This window comes from Suillus subaureus (genome assembly GCF_016647635.1).
Source record: "Suillus subaureus strain MN1 chromosome Unknown BJ212scaffold_2, whole genome shotgun sequence".
NCBI classification, from domain to species: domain Eukaryota; kingdom Fungi; phylum Basidiomycota; class Agaricomycetes; order Boletales; family Suillaceae; genus Suillus; species Suillus subaureus.
In genome coordinates, this window is record NW_024538558.1 from 1,314,577 (window position 1) to 1,333,042 (window position 18,466).

The window sequence follows — 18,466 nt, forward strand, 5'->3', positions numbered from 1 at the left end:
GGACTCCTCACTGCTCATCAATCAACACCTTATAAGAGGGTGTATCCAGACTGTCATGGATCATCCTTACTTCCAATCATTCATAATGACTCCCCCACTTGCCATCCCCTCAAAATCCCCAAGAGCCGTAGCTGCTTCTATCTCTCCTTCATCGTCGCAGACGCTTCATGACAGGCTGCGCAAGCGAGACTCAATCCCAGCCATCAGACAGCCAAAGGTTCTGCACCCAGTTGACAACGACGATCTGAAGCTGTTGATCCTAGAGAACATCAGTCAGGATGCAGTCCGAGCTTTTCAAGCGCAGGGCTTTCATGTTGACCATTATAAACAAGCTTTTTCTGAAGATGAGCTTATAGACAAAATTTCCCAGTATCATGCCATAGGTATACGCAGTAAGACCAAGATCACAGAACGGGTCATCAAAGCTGCACACAAGGTACGTCCTTGTATCCTCCCAATAAAGGCCACCTCTAAGCCGCCTTCTCCAGCTTCTTGTGATTGGCTGTTTTTGTATCGGAACGAATCAGGTTGATCTAGTCACCGCCAGCAAGGCCGGGATTCCTGTTTTCAACTCTCCATTCTCAAACTCGCGCTCCGTCGCAGAGCTTGTCGTCTCCGAGATGATCGCGCTTTCGCGGCAGCTCGTCGAGCGCTCGCATGAAATGCGCCAGGGAATCTGGAACAAACAATCGAAAGGTTGTTGGGAGGTTCGAGGCAAAACGTTGGGTATTATTGGCTACGGGCACATCGGATCACAACTCTCGGTCCTTGCAGAAGCCCTTGGCATGCGTGTCATCTTCTACGACGTCATCAACATTATGCCTCTTGGTTCGGCTCGACAAGTTAACAATCTTCCTACGCTATTGGCAGAAGCTGATTTCGTCACGCTACACGTTCCAGAGCTCCCTGAGACAATCAATATGATTGGATCACAGGAGCTCGCGCAGATGAAAATGGGGTCCTACCTTATCAATAACGCTCGCGGGCGTGTCGTCCATATCCCAGCCCTCATCGAAGCCCTCCAGTCGAACCATCTCGCTGGTGCAGCCATAGACGTATACCCACAAGAGCCGGGGTCTAATGGGGCACCATTCGACGATCAGGTTAACGTATGGTCAAGCACTCTGCGCAGCTTGCCAAACATTATACTCACGCCTCATATCGGCGGATCAACAGAAGAAGCACAACGCATGATTGGGGAGGAAGTGTCTCTTGCTCTCTCTCGGTACCTGAATTACGGCTCTACCCTTGGGGCAGTTAATTTCCCCGAAGTCGACCTCCGCGCGATCACCGCAGAGCAGGGCAACCATGTCCGTGTTTGCCATGTTCACAGCAATCAGCCCGGCGTGTTGAAGCAGGTCAACGAGGTCCTCTCGCCATACAACGTCGAGAAGCAGTACTCGGACTCGAAGGGTGACGTCGCATATCTGCTGGCAGATATCGCAGACGTCAGCCCCCAAGACGTGAACAAGCTACGGGAAATGATCAATCACACAAGCGCGAACATCCTCACTCGCTTGTTGGCTTGATGGTGGGAATGTATACATTTGTAGATCCGAAGCTCCATTCAATCATTGACAGATACGGACGGTTCCACCCACAGTATAAGTTTACAGGTCCCACTCAACTGGTATTCTATCTTTCGAATAGAAATGTATCTTACGTATTTCCAAGGCAGAATAAAACCATTCACACACCAAAATGTCTTTTTAGAATCAATTACAAAGCTCCCCTGATAGTGATAGAAAAACTGAATGCTACAAGAATTCCGAATTGCGTGAAGGTATTATCACTCAAGTCTCTTCTTCGGGGTCGCCGATCCCACTGGACAAGATTGCAAAGTGAGTTTCCATCTCAGGAAGGCAGGGCGAATCATATATTTTGCAAGTTCGAGTGTTTCCGCGGGCCTTCTTGAGTTGTAGCCTAATGAGACAGCTCGATTAATGCACCAACTGATGATAACATGAATGCGCACCTGGTCGTGGAAGCATGTGCCATGATATTTCCTCCTATGGGTTTCTTCTCATTGCCTGCGTATGGTCCTGCTGATGCATCCGGATTGGACATAACCTGATTTGTGACAACGACAGCGATACCGAACTGTTTCGCGGAATGAATACGGAGATGTATACAGGCTAATTCTCCTCCTACCTCGTCTGCAAGTCGTTGGAGAGTTCTCAAGAATTTACCGAGATGGTTCTGGCGCGCCGATAGTTCACCCCGTCCACTGAAGTCAGTGCGATAGAGCGCCGTGCATGAATCGACGATGAGAAGGCAGAATCTAATAAGATTGTGAGGAACACCATCAAAATGTGCATATAGTCGAATCGTACCTTGATTCTGCCATCAGCGCACTGGCGCTAGTGAGAAGGGAGTTCTGATGGTCAGCATTATATGCTCTCGCATATGCAACATTGTCCAGAACTTCCTCCCCACTCAGCCCATAGCGTTCTGCGACTGCAAGTAAACGAGCAGGGCGGAAGGTGCCCTCGGTATCGATGTAGAGGCATTTGCCCTCGCCACCGCCCATGCTCACGGGTAGTTGACATGTTACTGCCAATGTGTGGCACAGTTGTGATTTTCCGGTCCTGAATTCTCCAAAGAGCTCAGTGATGGCACCGGTCTCGATACCCCCTGTAAAGAAGTGAGAAAACAATCATGCTTTCCGAATGCTGAATTGTCACCTCCGAGTAAAGCATCGAGCTGCTTTGAGCCCGTCGTGATGTGAACGAGTTCAGAGCGCCGTGCGTGAACTTCAGTGGCGCTCTGAAAGCCAAGGGGGACGATTTTCTGAGCTGGATGATGTGACTTATCAGACAGTGATCGCATGATGTCAGGATCTCGGCACTCACCTTCTGCCAAGATCTTGTCTGCCTTCGCGTCTGAAATGCCTTTGATTGCTATCAGATTCTTTTTAGGCGTGAATGCGACGGCCTCGACAGTGTTGAGTCCTGCATCGGAGAGCTTCTTGATGTCATTGGCGTGAATTCCGGCTTCCTCCAGTTTGCCGACCATGAGGGGGCCAGACATGGACAGGCCGCCCTCCTGCGCTTCTTCATTCTGAGATGATTGAGACATGATTATTTTCTGCTAGAAAACAAGCACTGTATAGTGGGAAAGAGTGGGGAGCCAGTTGGGGCGGCGCAGCCATAGTATGTAATGAGGACGCGTTGTGTCACGTGGTCGCGTAGTGGCTGCGTCCACTTTCATTTACACAGTACTTGCGGTCTGGTGCATTTGCAAGTACAATCACTCAAATATGTCCACTTGATATGCCCAGAATAAAATATATTATGAGTCTAAGTGGATGTCTCAACACCCTCCACAGATGAGTGCGCAACATCAGAAACCACCCTATTCGAATCCGCAATTCCCAACAAGCCCTTTCCGAGCGCTCGCTCCAGCGTGTCGACAGCGGCGAGGTCAAGTACAACCCTTCTCCACTTCACAATGTCATAAACCACCAAGTCTGCTACAGTTTTGCACTCTATCCCACGAAGGTTCCTCGATGCCAACCTCATTCTTGCCGGTACCTCGGATTCTCCGGTGACAAACAAGGTACCAGTTCTCCATCCGAGTCCGGCTAACCTTGAGCTGAGGGTAGCAGTCTTGTGTGACCACCAGTTAATCCGCTGCAAGACACCCAGTCGTTGTTCCCGGAGCTTCATCGTCAAAGCCACGCGCATGCCCATCTGAATAACTTTGCGATTAAGTTTCGTGCTGAAATCTCGCGGCTTGGGACCAAAAGCGACACCTCCACCTCTCAACATCGGACTCTGCCGGTCTCCCAGGCGAGCTCTGCCGCTTCCCTTCTGTGGACGAATTTTGCGACGCGAACCGGCGACCTCAGCTCGCGTCTTAGTAGAAGCGGTTCCTTGGCGAAGAGAATCAAGGTGGTGCACGACGCAAAGATGCAGAATATCTCGCCGGATAGGATGGTCGAACACCGTCGGGTCCAGAGCAACAGCTTTCTTGGCACTATTCGACTTGGCAGTAAAACTCGACAATGTCAAATACACCGGTTTGATTGGACCAGTAGCTGTTTTTCAATGAGCTTGCTTCTCTCTGGCATCAATAAACTCACCTTTGCGAGTTGTGTGTTTGCTTTGTGAAGAAATAGTCGGCTTTGATTGAACCAAGGTGGGCGCAATTGTCGCCATTCGCCTGCGACATATTGCTTGCGAAGACTGCTGATGACTTGTCAGGACAGCCATGGAAACAAATACGAAGTCTTCCTCACCCCTGCCAGTGATGTCCGCAGAGCAGAAAGCATTGGGAACCGTTGAGCTTGATTATAATCTACAGACTGAGAGAATTTAGCAAAACAAGACGAATTCTTGCAATTCCAAATTTGGACCGTGAGAATTTATTGCCACCGCTCAGCTGTGTACAAGCCCGCTGTGAATATCGACCGCAACACCTCAAACGACCTCCAGAGGGTGAGTTTATGCTCTTATGTTACACGTTGCGGACACACGATACGGTCGTGTCTACACAGTCCGGAATATGCACGGATACCATTGGGGAATGGCCAGGATTCGATGGATTGGGGTTGGATGAATTGGGTTACACCTACTCTGGCTTCAAATATGTCACTCGAGACCAGTTGCTGAACTCGCTCTTTCCGTCCATAGAATTCATCGAAGAGCCGAACCCCGGCATATTCCTCTATACGACAGAATGGCGTCTACAGTAAAGGCCGTCCAAACATTCGGCAAAAAGAAGGTGAGTCACAACACCTTGGTTGCGCTGACTTACTGCTTACCCCAGAGTTCATCAGACTGCAACTGCAGTTGCACATGCGAAGGAGGGCCGTGGCATCATCCGCGTGAATGGCTCTCCCATCAATCTTGTACAGCCTGAGATCCTGCGCTTCAAGATCTACGAACCCGTACTTGTAGCTGGTGAAGACTCATTCGCACCACTTGATATCCGTGTACGCGCCAAGGGTGGTGGACACACCTCGCAGGTGTATGCTATCCGTCAGGCCATTGCCAAGGCTCTTGTCGCATACTACGCCAAGTATATCGATGCATACAGCGCAATGGAGTTGAAGAAAAAGTTGGTCGCGTATGACCGGACGCTGTTGATCGCAGATCCTAGACGGATGGAGCCGAAGAAGTTCGGTGGTGCTGGTGCTCGTGCTCGCAGGCAAAAGAGGTTTGTACATTGGTTGCGTGAAGTTCGTGAACACTTGACTGACAAGAATTTCCAGTTACCGGTGAAACCACTTTTTTTGGTACATATCTTTTTATCATGTTACTCCTCTACCCTTGAACAACGCCATGATAGCATGTGTGCAACTATGATTATGAATTGCAAACATTGTCACTCCAGTGTTAATATGCTCAGGAAACAAAAGATTATTGGAGTGAACAAGGCACGCACTAGTAAATATAAGCCGGTTCAGTCCCCATGTATCGTAAGCTGCCTTGACTTGGCCTCCAGAATTTTCGTGCATCCAGATGCATGTAAAGACCGTCGAACCGAACGGCCCAACAGTAGATGAAATGTCATCAAGATGCACAAGCCATCAATATTATCAATGGCCCTCAGCTCCATTACCGACGAACAGACCACGATTTTTCACTGTCGCAGTATCCAGTTTTTGAGTTCGTCGACAGAGTTGGCGATGCCAAGCATGGCTAATCTAACCCGAGAGGCGACCAAGCTATTTTGCATGCCCTCGTGTGTGGGGAGTGCATATATTATATCGTAGGAGTTATCCCCGTGCATGTGGACCTTGAATTACAATTCTTTATCCGTGATTGTATATTTTATTGCAAAGTACTACATCGCCAACGATATTGTTCGAAAGGATAACTACTAAGAACTAAGTGGTCCGACTTGAGTATAATCTAACATATGATGCATGAGCTAAACGTTGACTGGTCCTGGCGTACGCGCTTCGACGTCTGTTCTAAATATTCGATCCCTTCCACGCAGTCGATATCCCGCTTCTTGGAGGGTCGACTTTGTGTGTCCTGATTTAGTGTTCGCAGAGAGGAAGACTTTATTAGAGGGGGTCCTCGCAGCCGAGGGGCCTGCTCTACTCGGAATTTCTGAGCCTGTGGTTGTCTCGCCACCGACGACTTGATCAACATGAATGCAGGTACAGGGAGCTTCCAAACCTCCTCCGGACTCCCGTTAGCTCCAACAAAAACCACAGTGTAAGGAGGAACTCCTGAAGTATCGCCAGAAAACTCTTCCTCGTTGATCGAGGACAATGCTGACGACGATGGCGTGCTAGTACTTCGTTGGGCAGCGGCGGGAGGTTTTGCCTCTGGATCAGGCCACACGGGTTTGGCGAGAACCATGGCAGGTATCGTAGCAGAACGTGACATGCGACGGCGCCCTCTGAGTTTGGCGAGATGAGCTTCCTCGACGAGTTCTTCGAAATGGACTTCGATCTCAGGCTCAGGGTTTTCATCATCCTCGTCTTCAGTGAAGCTAGCGTATTCTAGATCAGGGACAGTCTCTTCCTCAGTGGAACTAGAGCCTTCCTGGAAGAAGGGAGTAGGTCGACGTCTCTTCTTCCGCTTGCGAAAAGGATCGCTTCCTGTGGCGTATGTGCCATTGTCATTTGTGTCGGGGTGAAACACGACGTTGCTTTTGTCTGTGTTGATTGCAGCGTGTGATGATAATCTAGCGTCTACATCCGCATTGTGCTGCTTTATTGCGAGGCGGAGTTGCTCGTGTGTAAGGTCACAGAACACCTTAGGTGAAGGTGGCTGGTCGGGATATAGAACGGAGGTGGGATTTATTGGATGGGCAGGCAACGGTGGGCAAGATGAGGGTGTTTGTGGAATTCGCCCTGAGGTGTCCGAAATGGGTGTCCCTGGGAGCAGTAAAGAGGCAGTGAAGGGAGAGACCGGTGACGAGTGAACGGGGATATCATGCAAGCCTCTTGATACAGTTTGAGAGCCTTCAAGATCAGATTGGAGCGGCGGAAGCTGCACACTAGTATCCTTGTCCTGTGTATGATAAGTATCCTCTTCATGGCAAGCAGAAGGCAGTGCAGCACGAGGATTCGGCAGTAGGGAGACGATCTACGGAGAAGAAATCATGTGTAGCTGCAGGATGGTTTGATGGTGGCGAAGGCGTAGCAATGATTGCGGAGGATGACGATTGGACAGTTGGCAGAAGAATGTGAGGCACGATCGGTTCACTATATATTCCAGAATTACCAGCGTCCTGCACAGGCCCCCCTGATTCCCACCGACTGATTGCTCCAACCTTGACCTTTTTCTTGGGTTTTCTACGTCCGTCATTTGGAATTGGCCGATTGCGCATCTCGATCGGTATGGTATGGGTGTTTTCAACATGTTTAAGCCAGCGAACAAAATCGTCGGGGTGGAGCGCCTGGGTCTGGATTTGAGATGTCATTCAGATAACCTACGGTGTGTAAGAAGGGGCAACTCACATGCTGTTCACCGGTAGGGGCTTGTGGAGTGGTGATGATTCCGGTTTCAATAAGCCTCGCGTCCATGTAGGAAATCAAGTATTTAACTTGTCGCATTTCCCGCGCCAGCGCCTCCTGATCACACTCGGGGACTTCGTCTATCCCCTTGTCTTTCAAGCAGCAGGCCTTTTCAAAGTTTAGCAGCGTAACGTTCATATCTTGATCTAGAACCGTGTTGATGAATTTTTGAATTTTTTGCATGAGCTTGAGCTAATCTCTGACCTATGCATATGTTATGGGCGCTGATGTTATTGTGCAGGATACCGTGTGCATGCAAGGTTTCGTAAGCTCGAATAACCGCCTGTTTCTCGCCAATGGACAAGCCTAGATGTGCTGTATGCCAGAGTATGTGATGAGGTGTTTCCATGAAAATACTCTTCTGTCCATTAGATCCATCCTGTACACCAATTACGTGCGAAACGACGATTCCTTGAAGCCATCTCAAAAGCTCGGGGTGGGAGTAGAAGTATAACTTCGAAGCGGTGTCAGGATAATGCAAACATATAGGCATAGGACAGAATACCTCTTGAAAGAACTCTCTCCATGATTTGGAAACATCCCAGCTGGTGAATAGTTAGCTTTTGCCATAAACTTCGACACAACAGATAACTTGCGTTTTCCAGAGACAGGTAACATTGTGCCCGGCAATAACGCCACTTCGGACGTTTATACGGTATCCACATCCTGAGAGATGGCCTTGATTTAAAATTGAGCTGCAAGCCGAAAGGGAGTTGTGAAGAGCACCCACCTATTTGCTTTTTGTTCTTCCCATGGAATGTGTGTTTAGCGGCGAATGCATACTTTCCATGGGGCAAGTATAGGTGTTTCTTTGCATCAAGTTCGCCCGGGTACAACTTCTGCAGCTTATCGACTGAGTTCGAGATTTCATTCTCGAGGTCAGGTGCGGAGAGGACCATCGTATCAAAGGGAATTATGGCGTTTTGGTGAACTCGTTGTAGATAACCTTGAATCTTATATGAAGAAGAACAATTAGAAGTTGCTGTGGCTCTTTCTACATCATATACTTGTGTGGACCTCGATACCTTGTATGCTGTGGCCCGTCACGGCCCACGATTCGCGACGACTTTATTCTTAATTTGAACGGCACGTGATGATGTGACGGCACGCAGAGCACGTGACTTAGTGAAGTCAAAGTTAGAATTCTGATCAAGAACACGTTCATAGCTGGGCCGCCATGGAACTGTCATCCGAACCATTCATGGACACGCTCTTTGCGTCACAGAGTACTTCCGAGAACGAGAAAATTCTTGTCCATCCAGATGGTAGAGGCTACAACATCCATTTGCAAGTCAATGGCATATCACTACGACCAAACTTAGTTCGTATGATGAAGGTATGTAATTTTGTGGCTCAGCTTAATAGACCTCGTAATGTCATGTCTTTATAGAAAGGGGGGGCATACGCCAGTCGCCCAGAGGATGCAGACATCATTCTCGTTGATTCTTCACAACTCGATGGAAAACGTCTCATTCGTACCTGGCATCAGACTCCAGGGAAAGCCGTTCTTGAATTTCAATGGCTACGTAAAAGCATCGAAGCCAGGAAACCCCTCCTTGAAATCGATGGTTGGGGTGGGACACAAACTTTGGATGATGGCAGACCCATCGTTGAAGTGGCTGCTGATGGCGAAGAAGCAGAGGTCGAACAGCTCGTTTCAAAGTCAGTTTCACGCCCTGAAGTCCTTCAAGGGGACTCTCTGCTGATGTCCTCGATAAGAAGTCCGCTACCTACCCCCCGCGTTACGCCTGAAGAACCACTTACAAAGAGAATCCTCAATAATGTCCCTACAACTCTGGCTGCAGATGTCCCTCTAATCCCGAATAATCCAAGGCCACCTCAGTCACCGCAACAAGCTTCACTCGTCGTTTCACAAAATCTACAACAGCCCTCGGAACACGCAGGCCAACCTACGTATAATCATACGCCAAGCATTTCCCCACCTGTTCAATCATCCAATACCCCTCAGCCCATTGCACCACCTCAGCAACTCATTTCAGTATTACCTTATAATCCGCAGGCTCTTCCGCAACCCCAGTTAGCGCAACCCGCTACACCAGCATCATTTTCGCATATCCAGTTCTCTCAGACTCCTTCACAAACCCAGCCTACACAACCCGCCACGCCAGTACCTTTTCTACATCCCCAGTTTTCTCAAGTATCTCAGTTTCAGCCACAATTCTCGCAAGCCCCACCGTTCCCTCAACAATTTCCTGTCCCTCAACAATCATACCAGTTCGGCCAGTTTCCTCAACAACAACTTATTTCTGGACACATGCCATTCATGCCGCCCCAATCAATGACGATGCCAACGGGCATGCCGTTTCACAACTTAAGGGACCCGCAGAGTTTTCAAATGCTCATGACTTTGATGGATGTTATGAGGAACACCAACGGAGGCGAATTCTTGCAGGCGGGGCAGCCCTCACCCATGTATCCCCAAATCGAAGCTGCATCTAGTGCTCCTCCTGTCATCCATCACGAACAAACACCAGATTCACTGGTTGCTACAGATCAACCCTACCCTCCTTCATCGTCTTCTTATAAATCACGCAGCCCAACTCCCGACGTTGTTGTGTCGAAACATCCGGAAAAACAGTCTCGTCCTTCCGGACGCAAACCTCGCACCGACATATCTTCTCGCACGCCATCTACAGTTTTACTTCCTCCTTCAGTGAAGCGCAAAGCTAATCATGAGGCCATGTCACTGGTCGGAAACCCGTCTAACAACCGATCTCTCAAGGGCAAGGAACGCGTGGTAATATCTGACGAATCTGATAATGACGAAGATGCCCCTCCTGCCGGTTCAGACGATGTATTTGAGCAGTCTCTTCTGAGCTCGCCGGGCCGCACGAACGCAAGAAAGAATTCCGGAGAGGTGTTCCTTGACGATCAAGGGCAGCCTTTGACATTCTTTGTGCAGGTTGACCTGCAGGGGCGATCAGGAGTGGTTTCGAACATCAAGGTCTGTGTATTCAGGTCTTTCACGTGTTTATCTTGGTCTTAATTACCAACACGCAGAAAAATAAAGGCAAGGTCATCGGGAGTATTGCAGATGCAGATTATGTCATCCTCTTCACGCGCTCGCAGACATTCCAGGGGCTCTTGAGTGAGGCCCATGCCTGCGACAAGGTTCCGATTCAGTCGGTCTTCGTTGCCAACTGCGTCGCTGAGAACACGTTGTTGGATGAAAGCGAGTATGCGCTCGACACGGGTGTCTCGGTCAAACATGCGAAGCGTGGCAGACCAAATAGCGCATTTTTTGAATTTGTGCAGGAAACATCTTCTGTCAAGAAAGAGTGTCAGAAATCTGTGTCAAAGCCGAAGCCGAAGGCACAGAAGGCCACGCCTACAGAGACACCAACAAAGAAAGCGAAGAAGAGATCAGCATCCACTTCCTCACAAATATCAGCAGCACTGCTGCCACCTTCCTCGAAGGAGGCAAAGTCCCATCATGCACGACGGTCTCCTACCCCTCCTCCCCCAGAGACACGCAAATCTATGAGAGATGGGAAGTTTCACTTTACGCAGCCAGAAATTGAGTACTTCTGTCAGTATGCTCAATTCCTGCTCAATGAAGACCCAACGATGTCCACCACGGCCTTGCTCCAAGCCATGCACAAAAAGGTACGTGGTTGCTTTCGATGTGTGTATTCTATCTGTTTTGAAAGAACTGACTTTGTCATCTGTTGCAGATGCCACATCACTCGTTTGGGTCCTGGCAGATGCAAGCGTCTTCGAAATTGAAGACGCAACTTACTGACATCCGCAAGAGGGCAAATATCGCATTTCGCAAGTCTTCGAATGGGAATACCGAGAAATCAACCGAGGAAAGACCTGGCCCGTCCAAGAAGCCTCGATTAGCTGCCTTGCCAGCTGCCCCTATTGTGTCACAAGAAACTTTGGAACGAGAAGATTTTGAGATAATCTGTGAATTCTTTGCCAACGGTGGAGGGGATGATGATAATGACGAGAGGGTATGGGAAAGGTTATCACAATATGTGAGCCGCTGCGTTGACATTTCCTCCCTTCCTGACCGCCATTTCATTCAGCGACCTTGCAAAAGCGCAGAGTCTTGGCCGGAGTATTACACGACACACCAAAGTGAAGTTTATGCACGTATCGAGGAGCTTGTACGTTCCTCCAGCTAGGAGGTCGATCTATAAGCAACTTTGTGGTTTTTATGAACCGTTTTGTCATGCTGTATCCTCAAATATCTGTTGAATTTCTCGAGGTGTGAAGCTTGGTGCCAGCATTTAGTTCTAGATCAAAGTAAGGTGATGAGCTGTAGAGCGATGCCGCCTCTACTCAGAAGCGTGATGGACAGGCTGGGGTACTGATTTGAAGAACTTCCTTCTCTTCTCTTCTTTCTCCTCTTTCGACCTGCCAGCAATTTCCCCTGCGTAGTCGAAGGTGCCCATAGCCGCGCCAATTACAGCACACGATCCAAGTGCAACCGGTATTGAACGTGCTGAGGTTGACATGTAAGGTGAATGAATAATAGATTCAGCATGACAACACACTTCGAAGACCCGCAAGGAATCCTGCTGCACAACCACCCGCAATGCCATTCAGTGCATCATTTGTTTCTCGTTGATTTGCTACAGCCGACTCCGTGAACGCAAAAGCAGCGCCCATAGCAGCTATAAAGATGAAGCTCAATCTTGACATTCTCATATTACAAACAGATTTGTTTCTCTTACCGAAAGTTCCAATAGTGCCTCCACTACGTGTCAAGAACCCAGCAGCGCCTCGCGAATGCGATCCCAAGGCATTTTGAACCGCACTCACAAACGCGCCGACAATACCTGCTTGAAGACCTACTGTTGCTGCATTGCGCAGTGCAGGTTTTGGCTCGAAAGCGTCTTCCAAAGCTTGTGGGGGTAGTCCAGACATAACGGCTGGTATGAGTGATGGAGCGAGGCGGGAGTCGGCGAAAAGGGTTTATTGAACGATTACCTTATTTGTCAGTAGCCCTTTATTATTATAGGTTGAACTTCAAGTTGGAAGACCTTTGTCGGTCGGTATCTTCTATCTCAACATCCTCTATTACAATATCGGTGGATTCTGAATAGGTTACTAGTAGCTCGACGATGGAAGAGGCTCTCGATGACAGTGACCAGATGGTCGCTAATGACAGCAATGCTCCATGGTTTCAAGACCCCGCTCGACCCAAGCCGTTCACGCTTTTTAAAACTGTTGATGTCCGTGCTGATTTCTGTAGCTTGCTGATTGTGACTTGAGCCAACTTGCTCTGTCAGCTCGACTTTGTTGAGGAATGTTACTGCACTGCGCTATTTCCGTGGTCTGAACAGTCTTCGGGTACTCTGTGGTATGGCGAGAAGGACAAAGAACTCCAGAAAGGGCCATGGAAACAGATGATTTCCGATTGGTCTGGGGCCCTCGCGATCGGAACCCTGGACTCTCTACTTGTTATCCCACTCAGTGCCTCGAGGTCACGCAAAGGCCTCTCAGTGTCTGTACCAAAACAAGAACAGAACGTATGAGGTGACATTTATGTACCTACTCGATCTAACTCATGTATAGACGCCTGGAAAAAAGACATCCGTAATGGCCGTGGGGTGGGCGCTGCTTTTTGAGGCACCACTAGAGCCTCTTATTATTTTCTCAGCGGGCAGCATCCTTTATGTCCTGAACCCAGTGAAAGGCGAAATAATCGGCCACTTGCGTGGACATGGTGGGGTGAGTACCTGCGCTTTTTTTTTAATCCGCTGATGGACGGTTCTTGTAATTAGCCGATCACATCCATAGTCGTCCACCCTACGCATCCCTATCTATTCTGTACCACTTCAAGGGATTTTACAATACGCATATATGATTTAACAGCGTCCCCACGACAGGGCCCCGACAATCCTTGCTGGCCACCATCTAAAGCCCCCAGCCTAGGAGGAGCCCCCCATGGACTGCAAGCTAGCGAACCAGAGGGTATGGGCGTAGGCCGATGCGTTAGTGTTCTTTGTGGTGGTCCGTCTGGTGGTCATCAGGCTGCCGTTCTGAGTGCTGTGAGTGCTGTAGACTAAGTTGATACCGCGACTAACGTATGGTTTAAGGCATTCCATCCAACACATCCTCTGATCGCTACGTGTGGGGTAAGTCCATCCGAGATTGCATATTTCGCGTAACATTTTCGAAAATCGCTCAGCTAGATCGGGCTGTGAAGATTTGGCGTTTTTCAGCGTCATCTTCGAATAAATTTGCTCGTGAAGACAAACCTCTTTTCAGCAGCAGTCGGATCCACAAGGCGCGGATCATGTCCGTGAGTTGGTACGTATTCCTATGTAATTAAAGGACATCGTTCTCAATCCACTGACCACGCCAAGACAGGCTTAGCACCGACACTTTAGTGACTCATAGTGCGCCCGCTTTCATGAGACGCCGCGGTCGCAAGGATGATATATACTACGAAGATGGAACCGTGACAATTTTCCGGTGGATTGGATTCGATAGATTTTTTCCTGCAGGACAAAATATTGGGGGGGTGTTCAGGGGCTGCTCATCGGTACATTGCCCTCTATTTCTTTAATTATGTGGTTGATCATTGTGCAGGATTATCAAGAGAGCTGTATGCATCAACATTTCTGTTTGAATTAGTGGCTTAATCCGTCTTTGCAGCATCATTTACGCTCATCTCGACGTCCTCGTTGCCCCAACAGACTCGACACATTCATATCACCCAGACGTTTACAGGCGACTACATACTTGCACTGTCTCTTCCTGACAGCGTTCGTTTGTATAACCTCGCAAACTTCCACCCCCGCGTGATAGCGCCAGACCCGCCTGAGCGTGACCCGCCGGAACGTGACATTGAATCTGAATTCCAAAATGTACGTCTGGATGATGAAGAGGAAGAGGAAGATCAACCAATTACAAAATTCTTCGGGATATCACCCGAACCGCAGAAGTGGGAAGTTCTAGTTCCTGGTGCGCAGGGAGGCGTGCAGGCTTGTGTGCTCGGCTTTGGAGGACAGTTACTGGTCACGCTTGGGAAACGTAGGGTTTGCATTTGGAGAGAAGCGCTAAGATAAATCTCATGTTATTCACACGCTGTGGAATTTCCTGTTGTACATGGCAGATGCAATATGAAACCTAACACTCGTCACAATAGGTGATATTTATGAGATCTTGGCATTCGAGAAGTCGAGTTCAGGATGTGCAGCTTGGAATTTCTTTAATGCCTAAGACATCAAAATTGGTTAGCCTCGAAAAACTTGACACAGGAATTACTAACATCCATCTTCTTCAGCTCGTCTGAGGTAGGTTTTCCCATTTGCTGAAGGTATACTAAATACACACGGCCACAGACACAATTAAGTACGTACCTTCTGTTGATTGTCAAACTAAAAGCACGAAAACGAGTCGGTAGAAATAAATATAAACATATGCTAGACACCCACCATCATCTTTTCGACCATGCCCCTGAAGAAGCCGGGTAAGAGCGAGCTTTGACTGATAACGGTAAACATTACCTAGTTTCTCCATCAAGGTCGCTGAGCTTACTGTTCTCTGGTTGGATCTTGCGAGTGTCGATCTTAGGGTGATGTGTGAGGATATTGTCCCACCACTGCTGTTGATTCAGCTTCTCTAGATGGATAAGAAGAGACTGCTGATCCTCTAAACTACGATTAAGAATCAGCATACATATCATGATGCAGCACCTCACCGAGTGTCCATGTACTGTCCTCGAGTTTGATCTCCTTGCAGAGTTCGCCTTCCATGATTTTTTCCTGACCCTTGAGACCTACGCTAAGTTTCTTCTTTTGAATGACAACGACTAAGTCTCTGGCTCGTGTCCCTTTCGGAACAGGAACAGTGATATCGACTTCGCCCAACTCTTGCTTCCATCTGTATGGGAGAGCTGCATGTCATGGTCTATGATCTGATTAAACTCTGATTAAGTGGAACCATACCAGCCTGTTCGGCCGCCTCACGCTCCCTATCGACCTTGTCGCGCGCCTCTCTTTCTTCCTTCGTGAGCTTGTCGTAGTCGTTGTCTGAAGACATACGTATGAAACAATCCTTTGACAATCCTACAAGTTTAAACGATATGAAAGAGATGGCGCACGTGAGCAACGTAGGATCTGAATCTGCTTTGTTTATCTTTGTGTATTATGGTATGTAAACCCAATTTGTTCCTGCTCAGCTTAGTCCTCAACTCTTCTCTGTTCTCCTGAAAGCTTTTGCTCGCTGTGGCAGACAGCGGAGACATCAATGGCTACCAATGACTCTTGGAGCGATTTCGAGGTCTGGGTTGTAAATCATATATCATATGTTACTGAATTATTACCCTAGAATTTGCGGCACACGGTCAAGCATAATACGGTGGATAAACTCAAACAAATTCTTACCGGTTTCAATGAGGAATGCAACACTGTATTTCACAAGTCTGGAAAGAAGCAGGACCTGATAGAGAGGATCGTACAGCAGTTGGAATCCTGGCGTCAAGCCAACAACATCGACAAATGGACCAAAGCGAAAGTTATACTATACCAGGTTCGCAATACCGGAATGTGAGTGCCATTTCATGCATTTGACTCATCTCGCATGCGTGGCATTTCTCATGCGCCGCGTTTTTGGGCTCCTTCGATTAGCCACGACATTCATGTGTGGTAGCATCCTTCACTCCGGACACAGCACTGACCGCGCGCTTGACCACCAGGTACACGAGCTCCCGTATGCCAGGAGCGATGGCATCCCAGTCATTGCCTTCTGTTCCCTCAGTAGCATATGGTCCAGCTTCAAATACAGCTCGTAGCGGTTTCAACGCGATCCCCGCTGGCCGCTATGACCCCTACGCCCCTCCGCGGCTACCCCCGCCACCAACCACAGGCGCTGGCCCGTCGGCTGTGTCAAAACCAGGTAAGATAAATGGACACACTTGCCCAGCTCATTATCACCAACATATACCGCAGGTATGCGCTTCAAGCCCTCCCCATTCTTTCGTGTAGATCAAGCTGTCTCTGGTATTGTCGAGTGTCCTGGTAAGTACATACGTATTCTCCATAAATTTGGTCCGGTCTGACAGTTTCCTAGAATCCACAAGCTCGACTGATCGAAAACAACAAACCTTAACTTTCGCTCTCACCAGCGAGCAGTCGATGAAGCTGAATTCGACGACGTATGTTTCCGTCAGTGGATTAGATGCCGTGAGCCTAACGCACCATTCCAGTGCCAAGTTCCAGCTTCGATTATACTGCACCTCAAACACGTTCTATGCCTCAGGATTCAGACCCACCACGGCACTTTGCCCGATCGAATTTCCTCCCACGTGTGAAGTGCGAGTCAATGGGGTGCAGCTAACGGCAAACCTGAAAGGTTTGAAGAAGAAGCCTGGTACTGCTCCGCCAGCAGATCTTGGGAGGAACGTTAGAATGACGGGTCAAAATCGAGTCGAAATGGTATACGTGAACAGCCAGCAGCCCATACAGCCCAAGGTTGGTGGATCTATCATCTACACACAGTTTGTCTTAGTATCGCCAGCAGAAATTCTATCTGATCGTCATGCTCGTCGAAGCCACGACTGTAGAACAGCTCGTGGACAAACTTAAGAAGGGCAAGTATCGCGATCATGAAGATATTGTGGCACAAAGTAAAGCGTTCATTTATTGAGCAAATCATCTGTTAAATAATATTTCTTGCAGTGAATAAAACCTCAAGTGAAGATGACGATATTATTGCTGGATCACAGAAGATGTCTTTGAAATGCCCAGTATGGACGTCCTCCACCCGCTTGACTTTTTCTCATGGTAAAATGGTCTAGCTGAGCTTCATGCGAGTGACAACGCCATGTAGATCAATACTATGCCCTCACCCGCAGTGCTTTGACGCAGACTCGTGGTTCAGCTGCATGGAGCAAACGACAACGTGGCTTTGTCCTGTATGTGAGAAGGCTCTAAATTTTGAAGATCTCATTGTCGACGGGTTCGTTGTTTTTATGTCGCTGAATCATCAGTTGACTAATGTATATGCCAACAGGTATTTCGATCAGATATTGAAGGATACTTCTGAGGATGTCGAAGACGTTATTGTTGAAAGCGACGGGCAGTGGCATACAAGTGACAATAAGTTTGGCTCAGCTTCCTGGTTGGCCTCGCATCCAGGGACAGCTCCATTCAGGTTTTCGCCGACTCCTCGTGGATCATCACCAGCGTCGGTTGATGAAGAGGCTGCCGCAAAAGCTCATGCGAGGAAAAATGTGGAGATTCTTGTGCTGGACTCTGATGATGAGGACGAGGGCAGAGTCAAGCAGGAGTTATCAGATTCCTACCCGATGAACACCTTATCCAGTCCCGCCTCCAATGCAGGTCTTGCGACGACCGCGCGGCAACTTAGGGGCGGTGATGTTATCGACCTAACAGCTGACTCCGACGAGGATGAGCCCCAGCCACCGCCCATGGCGCGGAGTTCTTTGGAGAAGCGCAAGGCACCTTCTGGTGCACCCTCGCCTACAGAGCAGATCTGGAAGAAATCTCGGGTTGATTCCGTTCCAGCACCTCAGCAACCACACCCGCCGCCACAGCCTCAAATATCTCATGCGGTGCATCTTCCACCCGTGTCGCCAGTTGCCAATGTCGTATCTATGAGCACGCCTCGGTCACCTGCGACCGCATATCCTACTGGACCGAGCAACTACGCTGTCCCTCAATTACCTCCAGTACGTTACCCCAACCCAAGCTTGTACGTGCCACCTGTGACAACTACATCTCCTCATGACACCGTCCGTAGTCCATATGATACGTACAATCCCAACGGTTATTATCCGGCCAGACCTAGTGGTTCTACGAGCCGACCAGGCGTGTGGCCTTAATATTAATTTCGCATTGCAGGGATAGTTTATTCCGCTACTATACGTCTGTTTAGGTCGGGTTAGCCGTAATAATCCTTTGTTTTTCGCAGAGATAGCGCAGTATGCAATGCATCTCTATTTACGTATTCGACTATATGAAGATTAAGTAGCGGAACAGAGAC

The 18,466-nt window shown here is 48.7% G+C and overlaps 10 protein-coding genes across 10 annotated transcripts; 5 read left to right on the forward strand and 5 right to left on the reverse strand.

Annotated features, from left to right (window-relative positions):
- Window positions 1–85: 85 nt before the first annotated feature.
- Window positions 86–1,529, forward strand: BJ212DRAFT_1475238 (uncharacterized protein; the record flags this gene model as incomplete). The annotated part of the gene is made up of 2 exons (XM_041339211.1): window positions 86–436; window positions 489–1,529. 2 exons carry the CDS (start codon window positions 86–88, stop codon window positions 1,527–1,529), a joined length of 1,392 nt encoding a protein of 463 aa, XP_041199121.1.
- A 174-nt stretch (window positions 1,530–1,703) lies between these two features.
- On the reverse strand, window positions 1,704–3,135 carry BJ212DRAFT_1453593 (putative RAD1 protein). The gene is made up of 6 exons (XM_041338846.1): window positions 2,853–3,135; window positions 2,685–2,795; window positions 2,334–2,634; window positions 2,152–2,281; window positions 1,976–2,100; window positions 1,704–1,923 (listed from the first exon to the last, which is right to left on the reverse strand). Exons 1-6 carry the CDS (start codon window positions 3,076–3,078, stop codon window positions 1,794–1,796), a joined length of 1,023 nt encoding a protein of 340 aa, XP_041199122.1. The 5' UTR covers window positions 3,079–3,135; the 3' UTR covers window positions 1,704–1,793.
- Window positions 3,136–3,265: 130 nt separating this feature from the next.
- Window positions 3,266–4,301, reverse strand: BJ212DRAFT_1453599 (ribosomal protein L4 domain-containing protein). Its single transcript, XM_041338847.1, has 3 exons — window positions 4,241–4,301; window positions 4,085–4,190; window positions 3,266–4,039 (listed from the first exon to the last, which is right to left on the reverse strand). Exons 1-3 carry the CDS (start codon window positions 4,271–4,273, stop codon window positions 3,300–3,302), a joined length of 879 nt encoding a protein of 292 aa, XP_041199123.1. The 5' UTR covers window positions 4,274–4,301; the 3' UTR covers window positions 3,266–3,299.
- Window position 4,302: 1 nt separating this feature from the next.
- BJ212DRAFT_1316619 (ribosomal protein S9) lies at window positions 4,303–5,417 on the forward strand. The gene is made up of 4 exons (XM_041334213.1): window positions 4,303–4,439; window positions 4,635–4,725; window positions 4,781–5,160; window positions 5,216–5,417. Exons 2-4 carry the CDS (start codon window positions 4,681–4,683, stop codon window positions 5,223–5,225), a joined length of 435 nt encoding a protein of 144 aa, XP_041199124.1. The 5' UTR covers window positions 4,303–4,439; window positions 4,635–4,680; the 3' UTR covers window positions 5,226–5,417.
- A 1,253-nt stretch (window positions 5,418–6,670) lies between these two features.
- On the reverse strand, window positions 6,671–8,526 carry BJ212DRAFT_307059 (uncharacterized protein). Its single transcript, XM_041342874.1, has 5 exons — window positions 8,211–8,526; window positions 8,077–8,158; window positions 7,685–8,025; window positions 7,424–7,626; window positions 6,671–7,368 (listed from the first exon to the last, which is right to left on the reverse strand). The coding sequence occupies exons 1-5, from the start codon at window positions 8,377–8,379 to the stop codon at window positions 6,997–6,999; spliced, it is 1,167 nt and encodes a 388-aa protein (XP_041199125.1). The 5' UTR covers window positions 8,380–8,526; the 3' UTR covers window positions 6,671–6,996.
- Window positions 8,527–8,623: 97 nt separating this feature from the next.
- BJ212DRAFT_1316623 (uncharacterized protein) lies at window positions 8,624–11,742 on the forward strand. Its single transcript, XM_041334214.1, has 5 exons — window positions 8,624–8,816; window positions 8,871–10,445; window positions 10,502–11,107; window positions 11,176–11,481; window positions 11,533–11,742. The coding sequence occupies exons 1-5, from the start codon at window positions 8,658–8,660 to the stop codon at window positions 11,629–11,631; spliced, it is 2,745 nt and encodes a 914-aa protein (XP_041199126.1). The 5' UTR covers window positions 8,624–8,657; the 3' UTR covers window positions 11,632–11,742.
- Window positions 11,743–11,784: 42 nt separating this feature from the next.
- On the reverse strand, window positions 11,785–12,376 carry BJ212DRAFT_1443907 (NADH dehydrogenase 1 alpha subcomplex; the record flags this gene model as incomplete). The annotated part of the gene is made up of 3 exons (XM_041337892.1): window positions 11,785–11,951; window positions 12,004–12,123; window positions 12,184–12,376. The coding sequence occupies 3 exons, from the start codon at window positions 12,374–12,376 to the stop codon at window positions 11,785–11,787; spliced, it is 480 nt and encodes a 159-aa protein (XP_041199127.1).
- A 197-nt stretch (window positions 12,377–12,573) lies between these two features.
- Window positions 12,574–14,526, forward strand: BJ212DRAFT_1475245 (WD40-repeat-containing domain protein; the record flags this gene model as incomplete). Its single annotated transcript, XM_041339212.1, has 9 exons — window positions 12,574–12,684; window positions 12,742–12,981; window positions 13,028–13,183; window positions 13,237–13,503; window positions 13,552–13,590; window positions 13,644–13,765; window positions 13,826–14,000; window positions 14,048–14,063; window positions 14,114–14,526. The coding sequence occupies 9 exons, from the start codon at window positions 12,574–12,576 to the stop codon at window positions 14,524–14,526; spliced, it is 1,539 nt and encodes a 512-aa protein (XP_041199128.1).
- BJ212DRAFT_1453610 (nuclear movement protein nudC) lies at window positions 14,114–15,502 on the reverse strand (the record flags this gene model as incomplete). The annotated part of the gene is made up of 7 exons (XM_041338848.1): window positions 14,114–14,676; window positions 14,730–14,771; window positions 14,821–14,838; window positions 14,896–14,917; window positions 14,968–15,112; window positions 15,162–15,356; window positions 15,409–15,502. The coding sequence occupies 7 exons, from the start codon at window positions 15,500–15,502 to the stop codon at window positions 14,614–14,616; spliced, it is 579 nt and encodes a 192-aa protein (XP_041199129.1). The 3' UTR covers window positions 14,114–14,613.
- Window positions 15,503–15,709: 207 nt separating this feature from the next.
- BJ212DRAFT_1259138 (PINIT domain-containing protein) lies at window positions 15,710–18,305 on the forward strand (the record flags this gene model as incomplete). Its single annotated transcript, XM_041329995.1, has 10 exons — window positions 15,710–15,742; window positions 15,791–16,008; window positions 16,158–16,357; window positions 16,411–16,479; window positions 16,532–16,616; window positions 16,668–16,932; window positions 16,982–17,087; window positions 17,140–17,207; window positions 17,259–17,419; window positions 17,474–18,305. The coding sequence occupies 10 exons, from the start codon at window positions 15,710–15,712 to the stop codon at window positions 18,303–18,305; spliced, it is 2,037 nt and encodes a 678-aa protein (XP_041199130.1).
- Between the last annotated feature and the right edge of the window lie 161 nt (window positions 18,306–18,466).

Excerpts from the sequence above, each read along its gene's own strand:
- BJ212DRAFT_1453593 (XM_041338846.1), bottom strand. The coding sequence starts at position 3,078 with ATGTCTCAATCATCTCAGAATGAAGAAGCGCAGGAGGGCGGCCTGTCC. Across the intron at positions 2,796-2,852 it reads AGACAAGATCTTGGCAGAAG|CTCAGAAAATCGTCCCCCTT; the intron begins GTGAGTGCCGAG and ends CACATCATCCAG. Across the intron at positions 2,101-2,151 it reads TCCAACGACTTGCAGACGAG|TTCGGTATCGCTGTCGTTGT; the intron begins GTAGGAGGAGAA and ends TCCGCGAAACAG.
- BJ212DRAFT_307059 (XM_041342874.1), bottom strand. The coding sequence starts at position 8,379 with ATGGTCCTCTCCGCACCTGACCTCGAGAATGAAATCTCGAACTCAGTC. Across the intron at positions 8,159-8,210 it reads GAAGAACAAAAAGCAAATAG|GCCATCTCTCAGGATGTGGA; the intron begins GTGGGTGCTCTT and ends TTTTAAATCAAG. Across the intron at positions 8,026-8,076 it reads GTTACCTGTCTCTGGAAAAC|CTGGGATGTTTCCAAATCAT; the intron begins GCAAGTTATCTG and ends ACTATTCACCAG.
- BJ212DRAFT_1316619 (XM_041334213.1), top strand. The coding sequence starts at position 4,681 with ATGGCGTCTACAGTAAAGGCCGTCCAAACATTCGGCAAAAAGAAG. Across the intron at positions 4,726-4,780 it reads AAACATTCGGCAAAAAGAAG|ACTGCAACTGCAGTTGCACA; the intron begins GTGAGTCACAAC and ends AGAGTTCATCAG.
- BJ212DRAFT_1316623 (XM_041334214.1), top strand. The coding sequence starts at position 8,658 with ATGGAACTGTCATCCGAACCATTCATGGACACGCTCTTTGCGTCACAG. Across the intron at positions 8,817-8,870 it reads ACTTAGTTCGTATGATGAAG|AAAGGGGGGGCATACGCCAG; the intron begins GTATGTAATTTT and ends ATGTCTTTATAG. Across the intron at positions 11,482-11,532 it reads GGGAAAGGTTATCACAATAT|CGACCTTGCAAAAGCGCAGA; the intron begins GTGAGCCGCTGC and ends CATTTCATTCAG.
- BJ212DRAFT_1453599 (XM_041338847.1), bottom strand. The coding sequence starts at position 4,273 with ATGCTTTCTGCTCTGCGGACATCACTGGCAGGG. Across the intron at positions 4,191-4,240 it reads TGCGGACATCACTGGCAGGG|CAGTCTTCGCAAGCAATATG; the intron begins GTGAGGAAGACT and ends ACAAGTCATCAG. Across the intron at positions 4,040-4,084 it reads CAAACACACAACTCGCAAAG|CTACTGGTCCAATCAAACCG; the intron begins GTGAGTTTATTG and ends ATTGAAAAACAG.